The sequence below is a fragment of the Hippocampus comes genome, unplaced genomic scaffold (assembly GCF_001891065.2).
Source record: "Hippocampus comes isolate QL1 unplaced genomic scaffold, H_comes_QL1_v1.1 scaffold458, whole genome shotgun sequence".
NCBI lineage: Eukaryota > Metazoa > Chordata > Actinopteri > Syngnathiformes > Syngnathidae > Hippocampus > Hippocampus comes.
Window position 1 is genome coordinate 266,925 of NW_017805628.1, and position 22,637 is coordinate 289,561.

At 42.2% G+C, this 22,637-nt stretch overlaps 1 protein-coding gene and 1 long non-coding RNA gene across 4 annotated transcripts in view; one reads left to right on the top strand and one right to left on the bottom strand.

Moving 5' to 3' along the window:
- LOC109522726 (heparan sulfate glucosamine 3-O-sulfotransferase 6-like) overlaps positions 1-22,637 on the top strand; it is a 29,694-nt gene that overhangs the window by 4,755 nt on the left and 2,302 nt on the right. The window contains exons 1-3 of one of the 3 annotated variants that reach the window (XM_019881487.1): positions 7,368-8,425; positions 8,526-8,624; positions 9,341-9,869. In XM_019881487.1, the coding sequence (XP_019737046.1) occupies positions 9,439-9,869 (431 nt within the window). In that variant the 5' untranslated portion in view covers positions 7,368-8,425; positions 8,526-8,624; positions 9,341-9,438. Of the gene's footprint in view, positions 1-7,367; positions 8,426-8,525; positions 8,625-9,340; positions 9,870-22,637 lie in introns of those variants that run through there. The other 2 variants (XM_019881488.1, XM_019881486.1) reach the window with 2 other exon arrangements.
- LOC109522732 (uncharacterized) lies at positions 8,679-9,375 on the bottom strand. The gene is made up of 2 exons (XR_002169605.1): positions 9,303-9,375; positions 8,679-9,093 (listed from the first exon to the last, which is right to left on the bottom strand). It is a non-coding gene; the product is annotated as an uncharacterized LOC109522732 (long non-coding RNA).

A 22,637-nucleotide genomic window follows, 5' to 3' on the forward strand; every position in this document is an offset into this window, starting at 1 on the left:
GCTTTTTTATATTCATTATTTCATCCAATGAGAGTGATGGCATTTTGTTTTGATCACTCATCGGATTTTACAAGTGCCACGCAGCCCAAACTTGGCGTTGTTGGGGATGGCGCCACTAAATGTTCGTCTTTTAGTGCAAATCTGGATAAAAGTGCCGAAAGAGGATTTTTGTTTTTCCTCACCCATCTTTTGTCACTCTCAATGCAATGCTGAGCCATAAACGTCTCGTCAAAGAGAGCAAGTCCTTCTCAGCGCTTTAGAATGAATTTGTAAAAGTAACACATACATGTTGACACTGATCAATAAGTATAGATTTGTGAAAAAATAAGTTTACCAAATTTGGACATTCATGAGTTGGTTTAAGCCCAACTCCAGTGATTGATATAAAATATGATTTGCTAGGGCAGCCCGGTGATCCAGTTTTTAGAGCGTCGACCTCACAGTGCAGAGGTTCAATCCTAGATCCGGCCTCCCTGTGTGGAGTTTGCATGTTCTCCCCTTAATATTAAATATAATATTAAAAGGTTTCTTAAAATTGATTTATTCATTTAGTTTATTTGCGGAATGGATATTGGGAGTAAGAAAATATTAGTAAAATAAATAACTTCAGGGTACATACAATTCTGCCTTAGCATTGCTGCAAAATCCTGACGTTTGAAGAGGCTCAGTCATATTGCCATTTCCCCGACTAGGCTCACACCTTCACTGCAGCAACGCTACGATGTAATGCTCAATATACATTCGCCAGCCTGTTGCTCACTGAGCTTCGCTTACACTCGTACTCCGGGGCTTCATTAACCACAACGACGGCAGTAAAGTCCCGTGGCAGTGTTTGAAAATCGCCAGCGGTCATAAATTCCGTCGGTGTTACGGCACTAGCGCTTTACGGTATCGTCACACACTTATCGGGCGGACACTTCCATGCAAAATGCCGAGTGGATCGTCGCCGTCTTCCCATCACGAACTACCGAGCCGCGCTGTCCTACGCAAATGGGTGTTAAGTGTATTTCTTTGTAAAACACAGAGGCAGCAGTTCTTCACACTGATACAGTTGAAACTGATAAGGCCCATTGGGTTCACCAGCCTTCGTACACGAGGCTAAATAATAGATGGAGTCACTGGCGTGTTACGTTCGGAAGAGATACTGGCACCATCTTGTCCACTGTCGGCTTGCGTTAATGACAAGACACACAAAGGCTTGTTCTTGCAAGCTGCGGGCGCACCGATGATTGCGCATGAGGATGTCTTTTCATTTTACTGCCGTCAAGAAGGTTAAAGTTTTCATTTGATTGCAAATCTGGTTCAAAATTCACATCGTCACGACATCAGTTTCGAAAATTGCGTTTGCCGAACTCCAACGACATGCGGATTGGCGGGGCTGACAAATTGCCGGTTAGAATCCGTTCGGTGCCCGGGATGAAAACGTAAACAGATGACCTCTTTTGATGTAGATGATTGAACACGTCCATGGACGTGAAACACATGTCATTCTGAAGCTACTTTTATTTTCCAGCCGGCCTGGTTTTCCTACTCCTGCTGGTGGGTCGCATATCTGGTACGCTTTTGGCCCAAACCGCTGTCAACACCCAAGCTGAGAGTTTACTCGTTTGAGTCGAGGATAATTTTTGCATTCCTTTTGAAATGCAGACTATTCCCACGGGGTAGAAGCCCATCTCGTGTTTCTGCGGCATGAAGCGGTTTTGACACTCACACAAACTCAAGCTCTGCCTCGCTCCGCTGCCAGATATTCCAAGACAGTTGATACTATTACTCCCAACCCAACTCCTCAAGGGAAGGGCGACCAACAGGTTCCAGCCCCTCCCTGTTTTCTTTTTCCGAATAGCGATAGCTTCTTCTTCTACAACATTCTGGATTCGACAGGCTGGAATGACAAAAACTTGGGAAACTCCAGCAAGTGGCGAGACAAAGTGATGTGGTCTTATTGCCCAGTAATTAGAGGCATCACACAATAGGCCGTATAAAAGAAGCACTTATAGAAATATGACGTCAAGCGCTGGTTTGCGGACTCGGCTTTAAAACCTCTTCAAGGCTGGCATACTTTTTATATTGCAAAAGGAAGTGACCGTCTTTGGATGAGAGGGAGAAAGCGTGGGAATTGCTCTATATTGTTCCAACGTTGAATTGATGCCATCTTCAAATCTCGATGAAGGTGATGTACAGGCAGCGTTTTATGTAAACCTTGAATAGTCTAACCCAGACAGTTATTCTTAGTCACTTTACACCAAATGCCACCATTTTGATCAACATTATAAATTTTAATGCAGTAATGTAGTAGGCATACGTGTTGTTCAGAATTAGTTTCCTCAAAATGTATCTTTAATAATTATTGTAAGCCACTGTAACATTATGCATATTTTGATTATCAACAGTGCACGTATGTGTGCCCTGCGATTGGCTGGCAACCAGTTCAGGGTGTACCCCGCCTTCTGCCCGAAGACTGCCGAGATAGGCTTCAGCACGCCCCGCGACCCTCGTGAGGAGAAGCGGTTTAGAAAACGAATGGATGGAAGACTGCACGTAGAAATTTGAAATGTCGAAAAAACTGTTTAATGCCATATTTCTACAACCAAATGCTAGTCTAGTCAATTCAACTTAACCTTATTTGTAGAGCACTTTAAAAACAACTGCATACAAATTGCTGTACATCAACTAAAAAATCTGACATAAATACAATGACAGTTAAAACAATCACTTGGTGACATTAAAAACAGTAAATACAATAAAACAATTTAGAGTCTCATACTGAGTCGAAAGCCCTCCAAAAATAAAAATGAATAAAATCTGTTCTAAGATGAGTTTTAAAGATGTACAGCGAAGGGGCTTGCCAAACATTGAACGGAAAGGCATTCCACAGGAAGGAACTAGCAATGGAGAAAAACCTTAATCCCCTCTGAGGCTCCGCTTAGTGCTCGCTACCTCAATGCGTCTGGTCTGCTGACCTGAGGCACCGGGCAGGTACATACAGGTAGAGGAGCTCAGAGAGGGAAGGAGGTGTGGGGGAGCATTTCAAGATTTGAACATAAATAAAATCGTCTTAAAATAAACTGTAAAATGCACTAGCAGGAAGTGAAGGGAGGTCAGAATTGGTGCTTCCCTCCAACAAGCTCCATTTAGGAGGCGAGCAGCAGCATTTTGGACCAACAGGAGATGCTTGAGGGAGGACTGGCTGACTCCAAAATAATGTGTTTCAATAATCCACCTGGGCTGTAATAAAGGCGTGTATTGCTGTTCCGAAATACTGCTGTGAAAGGATAGGCTTTACTTTAGCCTCATGTCGTAGCCTGGATTCAACAGCAGCATCAATTTTTTTTGGTCTAATTTAAAATCACTGTCCAATTTAAAACCCAAATTCAATGCTATTGGCTTTAGATAAGAGGGCAGGGGGGCCAAGTCAACAGGAAATGTACAAAGTACAAGTGCCACTGGGACCAAATACCATAACGTCCATTTTTTTTTTCGTTGAAGTTCAAGAAATTTGGTGCCATCCAGGCTTTGATATCCTCTCGACCAGACAAAAGTGACTTTTAGGAGAAAATGTCCTTTTTTTTTTCCTAGCGGGACATAGCAGTGAAACGCAATAATAATAATAATAATAATAATACATTTTATACTGTACCTTGTTGTCTTCAGACGAATATAAAGACAGTACAATGAAAACAGCAGGAGCCCCAGAATTGAATCCTGTGGAGCGCCATTCGGCACAGGAGCTCACTGGGACTCGGAGCAACCGAGCCTAACACAAAACGTCCTGGCCGCTAAATAGGATCCAAACCACTCTAGAGTGCTTCTCCTACAAACTGCCACTATTACTACCAAGTTCCTTAGTCTTTACAAGTGTTTTCAGCAATTGTCTTCAAACATATATGCGCTATTTAGAATCCAATTTCTGAATTCGCTTTGCAGGATCTTTAATTCCCGTGAGAATTTTTTTTTCGTCAGTCATATGACAAAATGATTGGTTGATGAATGTGAGGCCCACAGTGTAGTTTAGGTTTCAGTAACCCTATGACTCATCATTGTGCACGCATACGACCACTGTTCACTCGAATCACATTTGCCGCTTGACTCACTTGTCCCTCATAGAATCTTTTTTTTTCCTCCATGAAAATACAAAACAGCTGGCACAGTGCAGTTTAACTTCCCGTTGTAATTGTAACCGTGACAACTACGCCGCAGCACTTTTAACCTGTGCGCTACTGTAGATCAGTGATGATGATGAGTGGCTTTACTCGATTCACATTTGAGCCCTAGGAATGGTTGCTAAGTGATCGATCCGTTCGTCCGTCTCGTTGAATTGCAGAGATGGAAAGAATGTGGTTCCAAGTGCATGAGAGGGTGAAAGGACTGGTGACAGTGACACAATAAAGGTCGGGCGGGTTGCGGTTTTAAATCTGACGTCAGGGCAATCAACGTCTGAGAAGATGAAGAAAAAAAAAAAAAAGAGCAGCCTTTAATTATCTCATCTGAGTAAGAGCGTGGGATTGGCCGCCGCGAAACGCTCGATACAGGAACAATAGGTCTCCAGTCACACCTACACATGAAGAATGTATGATGACCTGCATGCAACGATTGCAGACGACCTGTCAGATTTGCAGTTACAAGCCTCCGTGACTCCAGGGCTGGGGGGCACAAAACTGTATGCCAAACTAATTGTGTCTTTTTTTTTTCTCTTTCTTGCTCCCTTTTACTCATTTGTGTCATGCGCGCACGCACACACACACACACACACACACACACACACACACACACACACACACACAGAGGCCTAAACCCCCGCACCTCCACACCCTTCCCTACACACCCAAATGTGCATGAGAGCCAAACTGCGGATCCCTCTTCGGCCGCACAAAAAAAAAAAAAAAAAAAGCCGCGGATTAGAAGATCAGACATTTCCCAAACGTTCTTCATCCTGTGTGATGACATGATTGTCATTCCGCTTAACTCCCTTCAAACTCTTGCAAAGATTCATCCTGGGAAGTGGGAAGGTAAATAACAGTTTTTAGTTAAAAAAAAAAAAAAGAAAGTGGTGCTCCTGCCCAGACTTGCTCTGTGGAAAGGCATTTTATTCTTTTTTTTTTATTGCCAACATCAAACACGCATGAAAATTGCTGCAGTGCAGCTGGTTTCTATAGCGGTCGACGGAGGGCGGGCCATATTTTTGTTTATGAGTCGCATAGCTGTTTGCATCTATCTCCTCCTAGTTTGGGCCCATCCCGTAAAGTTGGAGCAGATCGCGGCAAGCTCCTCTTTAGATTTAAATTGCTTCCATTCCCCAATGAGAGGTTTTTCCTCTTATGTGGGTTTTACCACTGTTTAATACTTTCAACGCTCACAATTTTTTTCTTCTTTTTCTTCTCCAGCCATCAACGTCTTTTGATGCAGCGATGTCCCCGTAAAGCAGGAAGTGTGAGTGTTGTCGATGGATGCACCTGTATGAGGAATGCAGATACACAGAGGGGGCGACCGCATGAGGGTGCTTTCGTCCTGCACGTCCATCCATCATTCTTATCGCTTTGCTCCCGTTTTTGAAGGCACATGAAAAGTTTGGGGAGGCTCCCGGCTTGTCGCCTTTGTAGCTTTTGTCTCCTCTTCTACCTGAGGGCCGCACCGTTGAGCATCTTACAAGCTGCGTGTGTGATGTGTGTGCATCGCTTCAAAAGGAGCCGCACTTCAAACACTGTGACGTGAGCATCGATTCATAGGAACATTCATTTTGAGTCAAAGACATCCTTTTCGGAATGTTTTTCCATTTGCATTTATACAGGACAGTTTAATCGAATTAATTTAGTTTAGTTTTGTTTTGTTTTAACTCAAGACTAAATTTCAAGACAGTGTTATGAATTAAAACGTCAAAAAGCTTGACCTGACATGATACTTGACTGCCTGCAGACTTTTCACATTTGATTGGTTGACACTACGGCTTGTTTGATTAAGTGTGAAATCATTCGTGAAATCCTTCAAAGGCAACGCTAACTCAGCTGGTGGTCCGTGTCCATTTTCGACTAAATTCTAGCGCGCTTCGGTTCACTTGAGCTGAAACATAAGACCAAAGCCATGGACCAATGTTAAAATGACAGCAAAAATCCTCAAATCTCTTTTTACAACGCGCCTTCTGAAAATATCGTGAGTCGAATTGCGTAATTCATTTTTAGCTTATTGCCATGACTTCATAAAAAAAAAATACTAAAGTGCTTGCTCAAAATTGGAAAGTGTAGCCGCGGCCCTTACGCCACAAAAGGAGCGGTGCTTTCCGTGGCTGCTTTAAGGATCCTGTCACTGATCTTGCGGCTATCGCAAATGGTCAACAGCTTCTTCAGACTTTCAGTGGAATATTCTAACCCCCCCCCCCCCCGCTTCTCTCTCTTCCAGCATTTTATAATTTGCCATAATAGCTGACACGTGTACACGGCATGTAGTGCGCCCGGAGCGAAAGGAGAACTTCATCCGTGGTGGAGAATGTGGAATGCGACGGTGCAACACACCTGCGGGACAGCTAGTTGATACAGCCTGTAGTGGAACGCACCACTTGGTCAGCCCGTGCATCCTCCTCCTTTGCTGCTGCTGCTGAATATTTGTTTCTTTCGTCTGACTGTTTAGATCACCGGGCTGAAACTTGGCTGTATAACCCCAAAACAGAGCAATTAGCATCAGGGGGGGAAAAAGCAAATAAAAGATGTGATGAAAGCAAACGCTCCATCCTGACCTCATTCGGACTGCGTGTGCCAGCGAGGACGTTCACTTCCAAGCCAGGATGGATTTACAATGGCTGTGCGTACTTTAAAAACGTATCATTATTCTCGAGCAGGGGTGGCCAACCCGCGGCTCGCGAGCCGCATGCGGCTCTTTGGCTGGCTCCATGCGGCTCCCGGGCTTTCACGCGACAATTGGCGCATTGCCATTCAAACAACAGTGCTTAATACACAGAACGTACTACGTCAGCCTATCGTCAATCCCGTGACTTGATTGACATAGAGGGCAACCAATTAAAGGACTGAATGACCACTCAACGGCGTTAAGTGCTAAGCTAGTCAGCGAATTAACTCTGTTTTTAGGGCAGGGGTGCCCAATCCGTCGATTGCAATCAAACAAGAGCCAGCAGACTGGTCCCAAGTCGACCGCGAGCGGTGGGAGGAGGAAATGAGGGGCGGGGGGAGGTGATTTGTGCGTTTGTGTCTTAAGGTTTTATTTGTGTTCGGGCGCTGCGGCTGTTGCTCGTCGTGGCGTGCATGCATATGTGCTCGAGTGCATGGTCGTGTGTGTGTGTGTGTGGGGGGCGGGGGGGCTCTATGCAGTAGCACAGTAAAAAAATTGGCTCTTAGTCTCTGACTGGTTGGCCACCCCTGTTCTAGGTTCACGCCGATGTCCGAGGAGACTTTTTGTTTGTGCTGATTCTTTCTCCTACCCCGCCACCCTCACGCGTTTAAAACCCCGCTAAAAGAACTGCAATCGCACTTGTTTTGAAGCTTAACTCTATACATTTTACAGTTTCCCTCAGGCTTTTTAAACCAAGGATGAAGGCCAAATCTGTCGAGATGGGGGGAAAAAAATCGCAATTAGAAATCCCAATAGAAGCTTGCCAGATTCATTTATCAGCGTGTGAAGAGAACTCAGCCTCGGGGCGGCGTGTGTTGTTTGTGCGCGCACGCGCGTGTGTGTGTGCGCACTGTTCCTCAGATATCTATCTCCACTTTCTGGCCCCTCGTCCATTCACACGGTCATTCAGTCAGGTTCAAAGTCTGAGCATCTCTTTGCCAGAGGAAACTGGAAACCTGCTTGAGCTCTGCCGTGGGTCAAAGTGGGAGGTGGGCGGTGTGCTCATGCCCCCCCCCCCACACACACACACACATATGCGCAAACTGCCGCACTCTCAACTATGATTGCTTTGAAAGTGGTGCGCTTGTCCCACCTCAAGTTCAGCCACATACTTATGTAACTGTTTGGATATTTGTCACTATGGTCATCTCAGTGCAGTGTTAAATCCTTGAAGTATTTAAAAAAAAAGTCAGTCTAACGGGTGCAAAGAGACGTTAGGGGGCATTTGGGGACGATTACCAGTTAAGAGTCGATAAAAGTACGTCACTTCAGCTGTTTATTTACATGGCAATGACCTTTTGGAACCTGGAAAGTGCTCAAAAGTGTATTTGCTTTGCAACTGTTTTTCCTTAAAAATGTCAGGAAAAGCCTCCTAGAACATCTGAACATCATTTGGAGTTTATCAGCGGCACTTTAAATGGTGGCTAGTGTGCGCTGACTTGCATTTAACATGAGGTTGAGTGTGATTGGTTCATTCTGAATGTGGCCAGATGCCCGTGTTAGAACACCGCACATGCAAACTCCACACGGGAAATGCTGCAGCCCAAATTTGAAGCCACAGTCTGTGAACTGTGAAGACGGATGCGCTAAGGTGGTTGTCTTCTTTCTAATTTTATGCAGTGAGAATCATGTTCAAATGTTACAACTTGACAAAAAGGATTAACCTCGGCTGTAACTTTTTGTTTTAAAAGCCACCGCGGTGGTTCATTCCAGCTAAGCATGTCAAAAACATGTCATTTATGAAGTGGAGGCACCTTCAGTCATCTTTTTCCTCGCATCCATCTCCAAAGGTGAGTAGAGTTCTATTTATTTTACTTTCATGTTTTCTTTCTCATACATCAGCATTTTTTTTTTTTTTTTTTTTTTGCGAGCCTGTTCATAATGCCAGCAGAGCTTTTGGCAATCCTGTCCTTCATTTTAAATTGAGACCATTAATATCCATTTTTAGATCTTTTCAGTACGTACACAATGCAATTATTTAAAGGGAAGAAACCATTTTGCCTCCAGTTCTTTATTTTCTATTGTGCCAAGTTATCAATATGGGGCATTGTCCATAATTGACCGTTCATATTCAGCTTATAGTTGTGAAGAATTATTTAGTCTGTCCATTTTTGAATAAAGGAGTTACTACTTTCACTTTTTATAGTTTTTTTTTTTAAACAGAAATTTCGACTGTACATCTACTGAAGTACGGAGTATATCTGAGTACTGTTGCTGCCACCTCGGGGGGTGTTCATCAGACTGCAGGGAAGGTGGAGACTAGCGAAAAGGGCGAGGTCGAGAGAGAGAGGAGAGAGAGAGAAAGAAAAAACCTTGAATGAGGGATGTGAGTGGAGTTCAGAGTGCAAACACACAGCAGCCAGCCAGCAAGTGCACCTGAAAGAACAACTCGCCCGGACCTTAAATTGACCAAAAGGGGGGCAAACATGATGCTGTTGTTTGACAAATGTTCTGTTTGTTTTGCGTACTTGTGCAAACCGTTCCTCGCCTCCTCTTGACGCAACAGGTTAGCGGCCAAAGTGCACCACCGGCTGATGTTCGGAGGCTCGAAAGAAGCATGCTGTCAAAGCCGTGGCCCTTCGGCATCGCGCAGCAGGTCCACTCATGGGATGTAGTGCATGCAGAGTCAGGTTCAACTCGGCCAAGGCGCTGTCTTTCCTCACCATGCTCTTGATCTTCACCTACTTCTTCTACTGCCTCACGGGAATCTGCCACTCGGCTCCGAGGACTTTTTACGCGGACGATGAGCGGCTCGGAACCCCGCCGGGGAACAGAAGCGCTTCCCCGGTTGACGCGCGGGCTGTGCAGCCCCGCAGCCTCTTGGAGGACAGCAACAAAAACAACGACAACAACAACATGCCCGTGTCCAACACTTTCGGCAGCAAACGCTTCCCGCAGGCCATCATCATCGGCGTGAAGAAGGGAGGAACCCGCGCCTTGCTCGAGTTCCTCCGGATCCACCCGGACGTCAGGGCCGTGGGAGCCGAACCTCACTTCTTTGACAGGTTCTACGACAAGGGACTCGAGTGGTACAGGTATGATACGCATTCCACTGACACCCAGGTTGCACCCCTACACGTAGCCCGTTCCGTTCTTCTCACCGGTCAAAACATTAGGTACACCTGCGCACAATCTAATGCTGCAGGCGCGGTTTTGATTGACGTGTTCATGATTGGGTTTACATGTACACACGAACTTTAAATGATATCAGAACACGCTATAAGGATGAATACATAAATATTAATAAATGTACATATCATTGTTCTGATTATACATGTTGCTGTACACACGTGAGGACTAAAATATTAAAAACAGCTCAAAGTGTAATGCAATATTTTTCTACCTTCAAATTTGCTGCTGGATTTTTTTTTTTTTGCCCCTTGACTTTTAAACTCAGAAACTGTGCACACTAAAGTTACTCTAATAATTCTAGCTAATAAAATTTAGGCTTATTTCTGACACTTTCCTCTCGGCGGCTACATGCATAAAAGCATCTTACGAAATTTTTTTATGTGGTTCTTGTATGGGTCTTCCATTAGCTTGTGTGGCGTGCACAGTGACTTGTGGTTGCCCCTTGTGATTGGCGGCACCCAGGGTTAACTCTCCTTCTCGCCCAAAAGTCCGACTCAGCCGTGAAACTAACGAGGACAAGCGCTTTCCAAAATAAATGCTTAGATTGTGTATGTATCTAATGAAGTGGCCCAAACGCGTGTGCCACAAACAGCCTGAAATTGAGTTGGGATTCATTATCCATCCATCTATCCATTTTCCAATCCGCTTATCCTCATAAGGGTTATGGGCTGTGCCGGAGCCTATCCCAGCTGTCTTCAGGCAGTAGGCGGGGGACACCCTGAACCCGTTGCCAGCCAATCGCAGGGCACACAGAGACGAACAACCATCTGCGCTCACACTCATATCTAGGGACAATTTAGAATGTTCCATTAACCTGCCACATTTTCGAATGTGGGAGGAAACCGGAATACCCAGAGAAAACCTACACAGGCATGGGGCAAAAATGCAAACATGAATTCATGAATGATTCAGATGTGTTGAATTTCGCATTCTATAACAGCTGAGCGAATGACTGAATCCCCCACATCCACCTCATATGTTTCTTAACCTGCTGTCAGTTGTGAACAATATGCATGAAGTTAAAGAACAGCACAACGGACTAAAAAGCTAAGGACATAGAATTCCAGTTGTGGTGGCAAATCCTCACAACAAACCGTCGAGTGCCATCTCAGGACATGAAGGCGTTGACATTTCCTGCCAATACAAGACCGACTAAGTCTTGCATCATCATGTGCCAATATTCTCCTCCGCAAAGATGGTAAATTCCCCCTAGGGAGCACTTCATCGTTTTTGACACCATCATCTATAATTGTCATCCAAACATCATTTGTACACATCACACACATCAGGACATCCTGTCTGACGCACTTTAGACGTGAATGCAATTAACACTTGACTTTGACTGATGAGAATCACCTCTGGACAATTCTGCCTTCAAATTTGTGGGATCAGTTTTGGGTGGAATCTTTTTTTTTTCTTCCCCCTCCCATTTTTTTTTCTTCCTCCTCCCAGCTTGACCACTGTATAGTCCTCAAAGGCATGCTACGATGAGTTTGGTATGTTGCAGAAAGTCTTCCCAAAAGATTGCAAAGGGAGAGCCACTCAGTCTTGTCTTTCATTTTCGTTACATTAATGGCCTGGTGTCCCAATTCTTTTGACTAGCTAGCGTATAGAGGGGCAGCACAGTGCGTCTGTCTTCCTCACGGTTACGAGGTTTGGGGTTTGGGGTTTGTGGAGAGAGAGAGAGCGCATGTTCTTCTTGAGGGACACGAGTCACATGACTCGACTCGACACAGACTTAGGTCGCCAATTTAAATCTTGGGAACCGTTTTGCTAAAATGACTTGGACTTGAACTGCATCACTTGACAAATCTTGCCGGTTGCCTGAAAAGTAGTCCAAGGTTATTATAGTTAACATAAACTAACGAAATAAAAATAAACTAAACAAAAATGAAAATGCTTTAAAAAAAAATCGGAAACTAACTGAAACTGAACCTTACAATTTTGAAATGAACCAAAACTATAATTATGTCATATTTGGCCTTCGTTTTTATCTTTGTTAGTGTCATACATGAGCTTTGGGGCTTCATTTTAAATTTCGGTGTTGTTGTACATAGATAGGCATCGTAGCTACCGAAGAAGGAAGGTGAAATAGTTTAGCATTGGAGTTTACTTCATTGCGCAATACAATAAGTGACCTTTTTTTTTTTTTTTTTAATCTTGCACTCAACAAATAATCAAAATATTAAAAAACAAAACCTGAAAAAAAACTAATAACTAAAATAAACCAAAGCAATGGTAACCCCACCCTATGAAAAATGATTAAAAATAACAGAATTTAAATTGGGTTTTACTCCATTGGGCAATACAAAAAGTGCCCTTTTTTTTTTTTTTTTTAATCTTGCACTCAACAAATAATCAAAATATTAAAAAACAAAACCTGAAAAAAAACTAATAACTAAAATAAACCAAAGCAATGGTAACCCCACCCTATGAAAAATGATTAAAAATAACAGAATTTAAATGACAAAAGTCCAAATGAAATAAAAATGAACGATATTTTAAAAATCCCAAGCTAACCTGTCAGCCCACCGGGGACAAAAGTGCTGTCGAAAATAGAGAGGTCACTGTTTTGTGTCATTTTTCTGTAAGTTGTTGCGGTAGAGGCTGCTCTTACTTCTGCAAAGATGGAACAGGAGTTGAGCTGGTGATCATCTCCAGATGTTGTTTGAGCTTCTGGGGAAGCTTTCAATCGAGCTCTAAAAATGTGGGGAAATTCTGTTTCAGACCTGCGAGAAACCCCCAAATCATCTTTGATAGCGTGGAGAAAAAGTCCATACTAAGCGTTTTAAGATAAGACGAAGTGCAACTTCTGTTATTCATAATTTTAGCATGCTGTTAAGCTTACACAGCCATGTACTTTTTTAGTTGAATTTTTTTTTTACACATTTGAAACCTGTTTCTCACGTTCTTTTATCCACCTTTCACTTCATTGTCACGCTTCCTCCTCCCAGTCTCGGTTAGAAGCATTTGCATCTGATCATGGTCACGGATGAGCTGGGTGCCCCAGATGGCTGGACTGGTTGCCAGCCTAGTCGCTAGGCAGGCACACTTCTTGTCATGAGTCAGTGATGCTCGTGGACCCCAAAAGCAGGCAGGCAAACAATAAACCTGTGTCGAAACAAAACATGACAGGAACACACAACGATCCGACCGAGACTGACGGAACCCAGGAAACTAAATACGAGTACTGACGAGACAACAAACAACATTTGGACAAGACAAAAAGGGTTGAGGAAGCTGATTGGTTGACACAAGGGACCCGGAGGACAACAGGTGGACACAAAACCGAATGAGGAAGACAAAAAAAAAAAGCACATGAGGAAACAAAACCAAAACGTAATCTAAATAAAACAGAATCATGACACTTCTGACGAGCACTTTTTGGGCTTGCCTGGTGTTGTGATTTGTGTTTGAAGGGTGTGAAGAGTTGAGGAGGGGGGCGGGGATTAACTCCACAAACAGAAACGGCAGCAATGTGATCCCGAGTGAGGTCTGCGAAAGATGACTCGCTTGTTGTCACCGAATCTCAAAAATCAGGGTGGGGAAAGGACCGCTTGCTGTCATCTGCAGCGACCCGAGGAGAAGTCGCCCCGAGTCATGAAGCGTATCTCTCTTGTGCGTGTGTGTGCAATGTGGGACAGGGATTGAACTCGTTCAGCCGAAACAAGCGAGTCGTCTTCTCAAACTGCCAGCTCAGTGTCACTTCTGGAAACACGCACACATAACACCTGATTTCTTGCAGGCCGGTGTGTTCAGCAGACCCTGGAAAAACAAAACTGAAACTTTTGACCCGTTCATCTTGTTGAAGCTCTCCATGTAATCTGATGATCATATTTTGAAAAATAAATAAATGACTAAATAAAAATCCCATAGTGGCGTATTTGGCAACACGAGAGGTTCAAAATATTCGAGACAGCTCTCAGTATGATGCAGCTCAGTCGGCCGCCATCGGAGACTGCGACTGCAACAAATAATAAATATTGATTCATACCAGAATGACCCTCGTTATAGGCCGCAGACCTCCGCCAAGGCTGAGAAATCCTTGAATCCATGTGGTTTTTCATTCTGTCGTGGGTGTGATTGAATTCAAAAGTAGATAAATGACAGAGGCATGACAGCCATGAACGTTCAGGAAACACTTGACAGTCACAATGGAAAATATTGCCAAGTTTTCTTTGTTTCATGACATGTCACTTAGGTGAATGAGTTAAAGACCAGTCAATGTGAATGCAGTGAATTGTTCCTAATACATGTTCAAAGATTGTGTGTGTGTGTGTGTGTGTGTGTGTGTGTGTGTGTGTGTGTGTGTGCGCGTGTGTGTGCGTGTGTGTGTGTTTGTGTGTGTGTGTGTGTGTGTGTGTGTGTGCGCGTGTGTGTGTGTGTGTGTGCGCGTGTGTGTGCGTGTGTGTGTGCGTGTGTGTGTGTGTGTGTGTGTGTGTGTGTGTGTGTGTGTGCGCGTGTGTGCGTACTCATATTAACACGCATTAAAGTTTTATTTCTTTCTTTATTTATTTATTTGTGGAGTGAGAGTGACGAAAAATTTTGGCCACATTCTGCTCCACCAGATAACAAGGTTCAGATGTGGTGAAGCAGCATGTGGCTCATGACCCATTGTTATCCAGCCCAGCATTTATTTTTATGTTCATGAGGTAAACATGAAAAGCAATTTTTGGTGTCAAAAAGACGCCCATGTGGAATATTTGAGATGCGCAAAGTCTTGACCCCAGTCTCCAAAAATGCAGTGTGAGGTGTGGACTCAAGGCACACTGTCGAAAAAAACACTTGATACGAGTGAGTCCTAGTTCAAGCAAAAGATGCAGAATTTTGAATACCAGAACTGTCATCTCCATAATATTTCATTTCCTCATTGATGTTTTTGAAAGCTCATCAATTGTCCGACCTCCAGTTTAGACAGACACCAGAGGTCACATTTTGATGGCAGTGCTATTAAAACTCAGAGGAATTCCTTTAAGGCCAAGCAGCAATTTCAGCGCTGAGGAAAATGACAAATGTCTTCAGAGGGATTTATTAAAATCTGCATATTCTGCACACAGGAATATGTGAGTCACTTTAATATGTATTTTTCAAATAAGATGCATTGGACCATATGATATGTAAATTGCTCAAAAAAATAAAGGGAACACTTGGATTTACGTTGCGCTGTTTGAGTTTTCCCTTTATTTTTTTCAGCAGTATATATTCTATTGCCTTCAAAATGCTAATACACAAAGCAAAACACTGTGGACAGGCTCACAAAACTAGCATCAATGTTGTGGTAGTTGTAAACCTTAAAACGGCTCTATTTAACCACAAACAATAGAAACGCACGCAGACAGAGCATACAAGTTTCACAGGCATATATTCTTTATCCTCTGTGAGAAACGGCTCATAAAAGTGCAGCTTAGTCGCGACCGTCTTCTTTTGTTTCGTCATTAGAGTTACATGTAGTAGAACTGCAAGTCACTTCATATTGCAGCATTCGCAAGACTTCAAATTTATCATTGAAAATAATAGCTTTGCATCCATCACCAGTCACTGGCAACGAAAACGGCAAAAGTGAACTCCCCCCTCAGTACCAGGGCCGATAAATTTTTAAAAGCCAGGGTGATATTTTGGACACTTCATTGAATGCCAGCAGCTGATTGGTATAACAGACTTGCCGCATTTTTTAATGGCAGCAAAGTTTTTGCTGGAATTGGAGCTTTATATGATGCTTCAAAGGCTGATTAAAAAATATATATGGCCATACTCATACACCATATGGAGGACATATAATATACCGAGAGTTGTGGTTCTTGTTCTTGCAAAGAGTTGAGCTTTATCACCCTTGTTCAGAATAATTAGCGAGGCAAGAAAAAAAAACAGGATGGAAACAATGAATTACTGGAAGTCAACAGGCACGTACAGCAGTGAAGGATGGGACAAAGAATTTGCAGGACATATTGGCACTGATGTTATACTGTTGAACAGTACATCTGAAGTGGGAATAGCCAAGTGTTTTGTTTTGGGGTTTTTTTTTGGCTGCATAGTTGGCACACAATGCATAACTTCAGTGTTTTTTTTTTTAAATGACAGATGTCAGAGGAAAGATCCTTGTGGAATGCCACTTGTCTCTGGAAGATCCATTTGTAACATACGTACTTTTAACAAACTTAATTTGCTATCAATTAATAATGACTAAGTGGAAGCACGCCAAGAATGTCAGTGACAATTCATTAAATTAAAAGGATTTCAAAAATACTGTACAAGTGGTAACACTAAACAACAACAATAAAATATGACATTGTTCCCAAACTGTTTCACGTAAACATGAAAAATAATTCACACACATCCATAGCCTTTGCCGTATCCTGCTAAAACCCTTCATTAGCAGGCATATAAAATATTATTACATCCTTGCGGAAGTACACGGTCATTCACCTCCTGTTGAGACAACCTCCTGTACCTCTATAACAGCATTGTTAAAAAAAATGTGCTCACAGTATGTTTAGAATCTCTAAATAGCAACTATGACGGGGCTTGTCATGTGGCGCTTACCCACCACTTCCTCAGGCTGCCTATGGAGGAGGGTGTCAACGAACACTCTGATGCATAAATGCGACACCTGGCAGTGTTGTTTGGAGTATTACTGTATTGTCAACAGTTTCCGGAAGATTTGAATGGATTAAATACGTGGCCATGAATTTATTCACTTTCACCGTTGAAGTTTCTTACTCCCCTCTTTCCCCGTCTCTTATTTTCCACCCTATCCTTATGAATAGACATCTGGCAAAAGCAGAAGGCATTCTATCAATCCAAACGGTCCATTAATCTGACATAATAACCCGCTGTATCATTGATGTGTTTTTTTTTTCTTTTAAGAAAATGAAATTATAATTGCATTTTGAGAATACTTTTCAGCTCACCGTGCTACACAGAATGCCTTTTGTTCTGGCGCAACAGGGGCGGGGGGGGACTTGGGGCAAGCCAAAATGTTTTTGGGCAGGAAGTCTCTTAGCCACATCCACGTTTGCGGGGTCTGCATTTAATCTGGAGATCCAGACTGTCTCGGAGTATCAGTAGTTTAATCAGCGTCGTATCACTGGAGGGAGGAAAAGCACTACATCCTCTCCACAGCAGGGAGTTCCAGACTAATGTGGCAAGACGGCAGTGTTTTCCGTCGTTGTGCCGCTGATTTACAGGCTCTGCACATTTCCTCAAATAAACTGTATGTGCTGTTGTACGTCTTGGTAGCACTTTACAATGAAGGGTTTATCAATTATTTATACGTTATACTGTCTGAGAATGTCATTAACCGTATGAGTAGAGAGATAAACAGGGAGAGTCGTCTTCTGTTTGCTGAATAGTGAGTCGACGTTTAGCTCTACTTTTGATGATTTGTTAGTTAGAAATTACCCTTAGAGTGGGGCTCCCTCATGTTAGTTTCGGATGATAAGGGTTTATTGATCCGTCACTGGGGAAATGGCTGTTGAGGCAGCGCACGAGAAGGGCAAAGCAGATAATGAGTATGAAGCTAGAACAATTGTAGATTCACAATCGGAAACATACAGTACAGGGGCCACAGACGGTTGAACTTACTTTTATGTTATCAAGAGTTCTGTCAAATATATTGTCTGTGGATTGTTTCCATGCTAAACCAAATTTGGTACATTAAAAAATATATGTAGTCATAAAAAAAACCTCAAAATAATTAATTGATTAATTGTAAATTTAAAAAAAATGTTTGAAAAATAAACACTTTTGTAATACACTTCAACCCTTTTTAATGAACGACCTGGCCCATCTCTCCATTTTAAATATCTAATGTGGCCCTTGAACAACATGTGACCATCAACATGCTACATACTGTTAATGTAGAATAATTCATATATTTCTGCATAATACACATGTAGCATATTGACTTATAGATGAGCAAAAATGGACACCACACAAAAAACAGTACTTCATGTTATTTAAATTACCATTATAAACTACAGTGGTTTATAATTATAATTAATTAACTGCTTTTCATTGGCATATATGGTTGAGAGTACCTCAAGGCTCTGTCTTTAACCTCTTGTCATTTCAAATAATTGTTTATCAGTTATTTCAAAAAAGAAATACAAAAATGTCCCATGTATGTGAAGTTATTTATTTTACTGATATTTTCTTATTCCCGATATCCATTCCGCAAATAAACTAAATGAATAAATCAATTTTAAGAAACCTTTTATGATTATTATTATTTTAATATCTAAATTACCACAGCAAAAGTATTTCAGGAATCTTGATACTGTCAATTGCTCGCTGGGCTCACTCTTTTTCCCCACCCCTGATACAAACAGCACCCCTATCGAAAAGTGGTACCTCGACATCAATACGTAGACCACAACAGGACTAGATTTACATGCATGACAACGTGCACAAGAAAGGAATCGCGCAATTAATCACGTTTGTCTCCCGGCACCTCGTACAGGAGCAAATTTATGATGACAAAATGTCTTTTATTGATTGCGCGATGAGAACGAGACTCATTGAGATGAGGCTGACAACATTCATTAGTCATGAGGACGACGGATGAACAACTTATGGTCAATTACCCAAGTGACACTTCGGTGAAGGGCAAATCTCAGAGAGGTCCTCATCTGCATCGTTACACACACACACACACACACACTGGGAACAATCTGTCATATCGAGACAGACATATTGATTAGACACAGATAAAGCGGGGACAGACAGGCGGCAATGGGACATTTGCAGCTCCTGTACTTGGATAAGAATCAATTAATGGTCTTTTTATCACAGAGACCATTGGAGTAGTTTGGGATTCAAATTACTTGAAGTCAACTTTAGATCAATGTGTGACTACTTGGGGCTAACAAGCAGCAGTAAATAGTAAATTATTCTTTAAAAAAAAAAAAGGCTTCAAGCTGTTGAAAACCACTTCCAGTTGGTTTACTGTCAAACTAAACATAAAACAAAAGAATTTTACGTTGCATGTTTATTCAAACCATACAACTTTATCTTAAGACAGTCCACTAACTTAATGCTAACACATAATAGGAAACACCATGGACTGGCTAACAAAACTAGCATTGCTGTAACCTATAAAACTTTCATTATCATCATTATTATTATTTTTAACACACCCGGTAGCAGCACATGAAGACAGACACTGTAAAAATACTCACTGGCCCATATTCTTTGTCCTCTGTGATAAATGACTAATATCACTGCGCCTTACTCAGTCATAGTTTGGAAGCTCTTCCTTGAATTAATCATGATGCACAAACGGTTTCATTCTTTACATTCCATTTAATGATGTAACGACCTGTTTTTGTAATGTAAATATCCTAGAGTGCTAATTTCCAGGTGGGTGGAAGGGATTCACCGCATTTCAATGCGGTAATGAGATTTGAGATTGTTTTATGATTTACGATCGTGGACATGGAAGGAATTAACTCGTATCTCACTGTAGTTAACTAGCATGTGTCGTAATGTTTACATGCGTAAATTAAGGTATTTTCTCAAACAGTGTGGCGCCACGACTCCATTAATCACTCATTGAATCATCCACTTAAAACAAATAAATCCTTATGCGTGGTACCGTAATTTGTGTTTTTTTCGTCTCAGCGGTGTCTGCATTTTTTGGTTCTTATTCAGTATTATTATTACTTCACAATTAAGTCTCCTCCTTACCCCTAACAGTTTTTTCCTTGGGTGGTGACTGTAATTATGGTTCCAGTCACCCTCGCCGTACGCCTGCTCCCGCGTTGTTTGTGTGCATCTGACTCTGTTTCGTGGAGCTGCAGTACGTACTTTCATGTTGGTTCAGTCCAGACCGTATGCCTGCTACAGCGTTGTTTGTGTGCATCTGACTCTATGTTTCGTGGAGCTAGCTGCAGTACGTACTTTCATGTTGGTTCAGTCCAGTCTGGTTGTGTTCATCTCCTATCTGTGTTTTCAAATACCGGAAAATAGTCTTTGTTCTATTTTAAAAAATGTAACCGTTATAATGGCAAAAAACAGTTATGAAATGATTTATGTTCATGTTAATTTTTTTTTTCAAACCACCAAAAATTTGAATTTCAGCAGGTGTGTGTAGACTATTTATATGCATTGTAATAATAATACTGAGGGACCTAACTATTTTGCAAATATTGTAAAAATACATTTGTACAAATTAACCACTGAGCATTGTCTGGAATCAGCTTACCCCTAATTGACACCTGGTTCTTTCTGTAGGTGAGTACAGGAATTTTGGGACACATCCTACAAGTTCCCATCTGGTGCAGAGTCCCTCAAGGCTCTCTCTTTAATCCCCTGTCATTTAAAATTATTGTTTTCATTTTTGTACAGTGCAAAATATGACAGAATGCAAATGATTATCAACACAATATTCTTATTGGGTATTCTAAAATGTGTTTGCACAAATAAAACTCCTGGCACCCTCAATAAAACTTACCCCTAATTGATACCTTGCCCTTTCTGTGGTTGAGTACAGGAACTACGTTATGCATCTTCCAAGTTCTCATTTGCTGTAGAGTCCCTCAAGCCTCCGTCCTTAATCCCCTGTCATTTCGAATAATTGTTTGCATGCTGTTTCCTACAGATCGCAATACAGTATAATAGTATGCAATTAATGATTTTCAACGTCTTTGTCAAAAAGGAATTATGCTTCCACAGATCATATAATTAACCACAATACCATCTAAAAGATAAATGCACTTCCCCTGAACCTCCATGCATCATAACTGCTAGCGAACGATGTCTTGCTATCATCCCATAAGGCGATTATAAAACAAAACAAACGTGGCTCGCTCTTTTTACACAGCAGCTTATTCTTTAGTCATTTATTTGAACCCAAGCCACAAGAAAGCTCAATTTTTCCAGCAACACTTCAGAGGACGCATCGAGAAATCGAAGCGCAGAGCATTCATTCAAAAACGATTTGCGTCTGAAATCTCCAGCGGCTCAGCCTCACACGGTTTGACTGTGTTGAGAGCAGACACATCAATGAATCTGGGAAAAGAACCACATTACACGTAATAAACAGACAGCCAAAAATTTGGTAGGCCGGGCTAAAAATCAAACACACACATCTGCGTGAGATCGTTGGCGTCCGTGAAGTGCCAACGTCTGTGAAGAAGCGAGGGGATGCAACTTTGATGAGTTTAAGCATGAACTCACGGAATGCGTTATTGTTGATAACCTCACTGAGCCAGCCAACGCATGCATCTTTCAACATTGCTCCCCATGTGTTCAAGAAAACAAGCTAAGATCAGCAGTTGGCTACGCCGGTGGGGCTTTCTGAAGACATTTGGGCCAAAAGGAGTTTAGGAAGTGGTGCTGAAAGGTCCCTCCTTTCTTGCTCTTGCTGGAAGAACAGAGGAGACGCTGGAAATCTGTAGGAAATTGCCGTTAAGTGTTTCATGAGTCTTTGTGGTTTTGACTGATCAGGGGCACGGGGGGGCAGGTTCCTGATGTGCCTTGGGACTGAGATCCCCTGCACAAAACACAAGAGAGCAAGACTCCATGCGGCTTTAATCAGAGCAAATTTTGGGGTGCTTCCATGTGCAGCGATGTGTTTAGGTTAGATCTTGATGGCCTCTTTTTTTTTTTTTGAAGTGGCGTGCTCTAATGAGGCGTGTGTGTTCCACCCGCCTAGGCAAAGTTTGGCACAAGCCAGAGTCGACGGCAAAGACCAACTTTAAAAAACGGGAGGAGGAGGGGGGTTAAAAAAAAAAGTCCAATCGCACGAATAAATGAATGACCTTAAACATTACCACCAAGGACGAAATTTTTCAAGCTGTGGTTCTTCACTGACGAGTAACATGTTTTGACTGCAGAACCTGACGCTACTGCTTGTTGTCAGTTCCTGTTATTATCGTAACCATGACTACCAAGCTCCCATTTTTTCCCCCTTAAAACATATTTATCGTAGCGCTATAGGCAGAGTCTGAAACATTTGCTAAACATATATGTTTCCATGGGAGTAGACGGCAATCAACTGATGTCTGTCATTTTGGTTTGAGGCTGTGATAAAAACAATTTTAAAAGGCCCCGTGGCTTGCGCCTAGTTTGTTACTTTGACGCATGTTTTTGCTACCTCCTGGCGGACTTGGGGGCACTATTTGGTGTCCTCCGTAAATAAAAGCAATACCTTTATTTATTTATAAATATATATATATATATATATTTTTTTTTTTTTTTAGCATTTGGAGTCTAGTCTTCCTTTCGCCTTGAGTCAGCCGGGACAGACTCCGCTGCCCCAGCCCTTCCCACACCATCCCTACCGCAACTCTAAACAGGATGAGCATTATAGAAAATTGATGCATGGTTGATTTGTTGTGTCTGTGTGCTATACATAACATTTCCATTGGATGGCTGATTGGGATGTAGGAAAAAAAAAAAGCACATCAGACATTTAGAGAGAGGACAGTACTTTTTGGAGGGGGCAGGGGGGTGTGTAGCCTGTGGTTGGTGTCCCACCATATTTATTTGATGGTGCTACTAAAGATGGGTTCAAGTGGTTTTGTTGTAGAGACACTTTCTCTGACAATTTTGTTTTTTGTATCCATTCAAGGCTCACTGTAGACAAAAACAAAGTGAATTTGGGAATGGTTGTCGCTCAAAGTTTGAATTACTGAATTACTTCATTTGTAAAAAAATAAATAAATGCATGT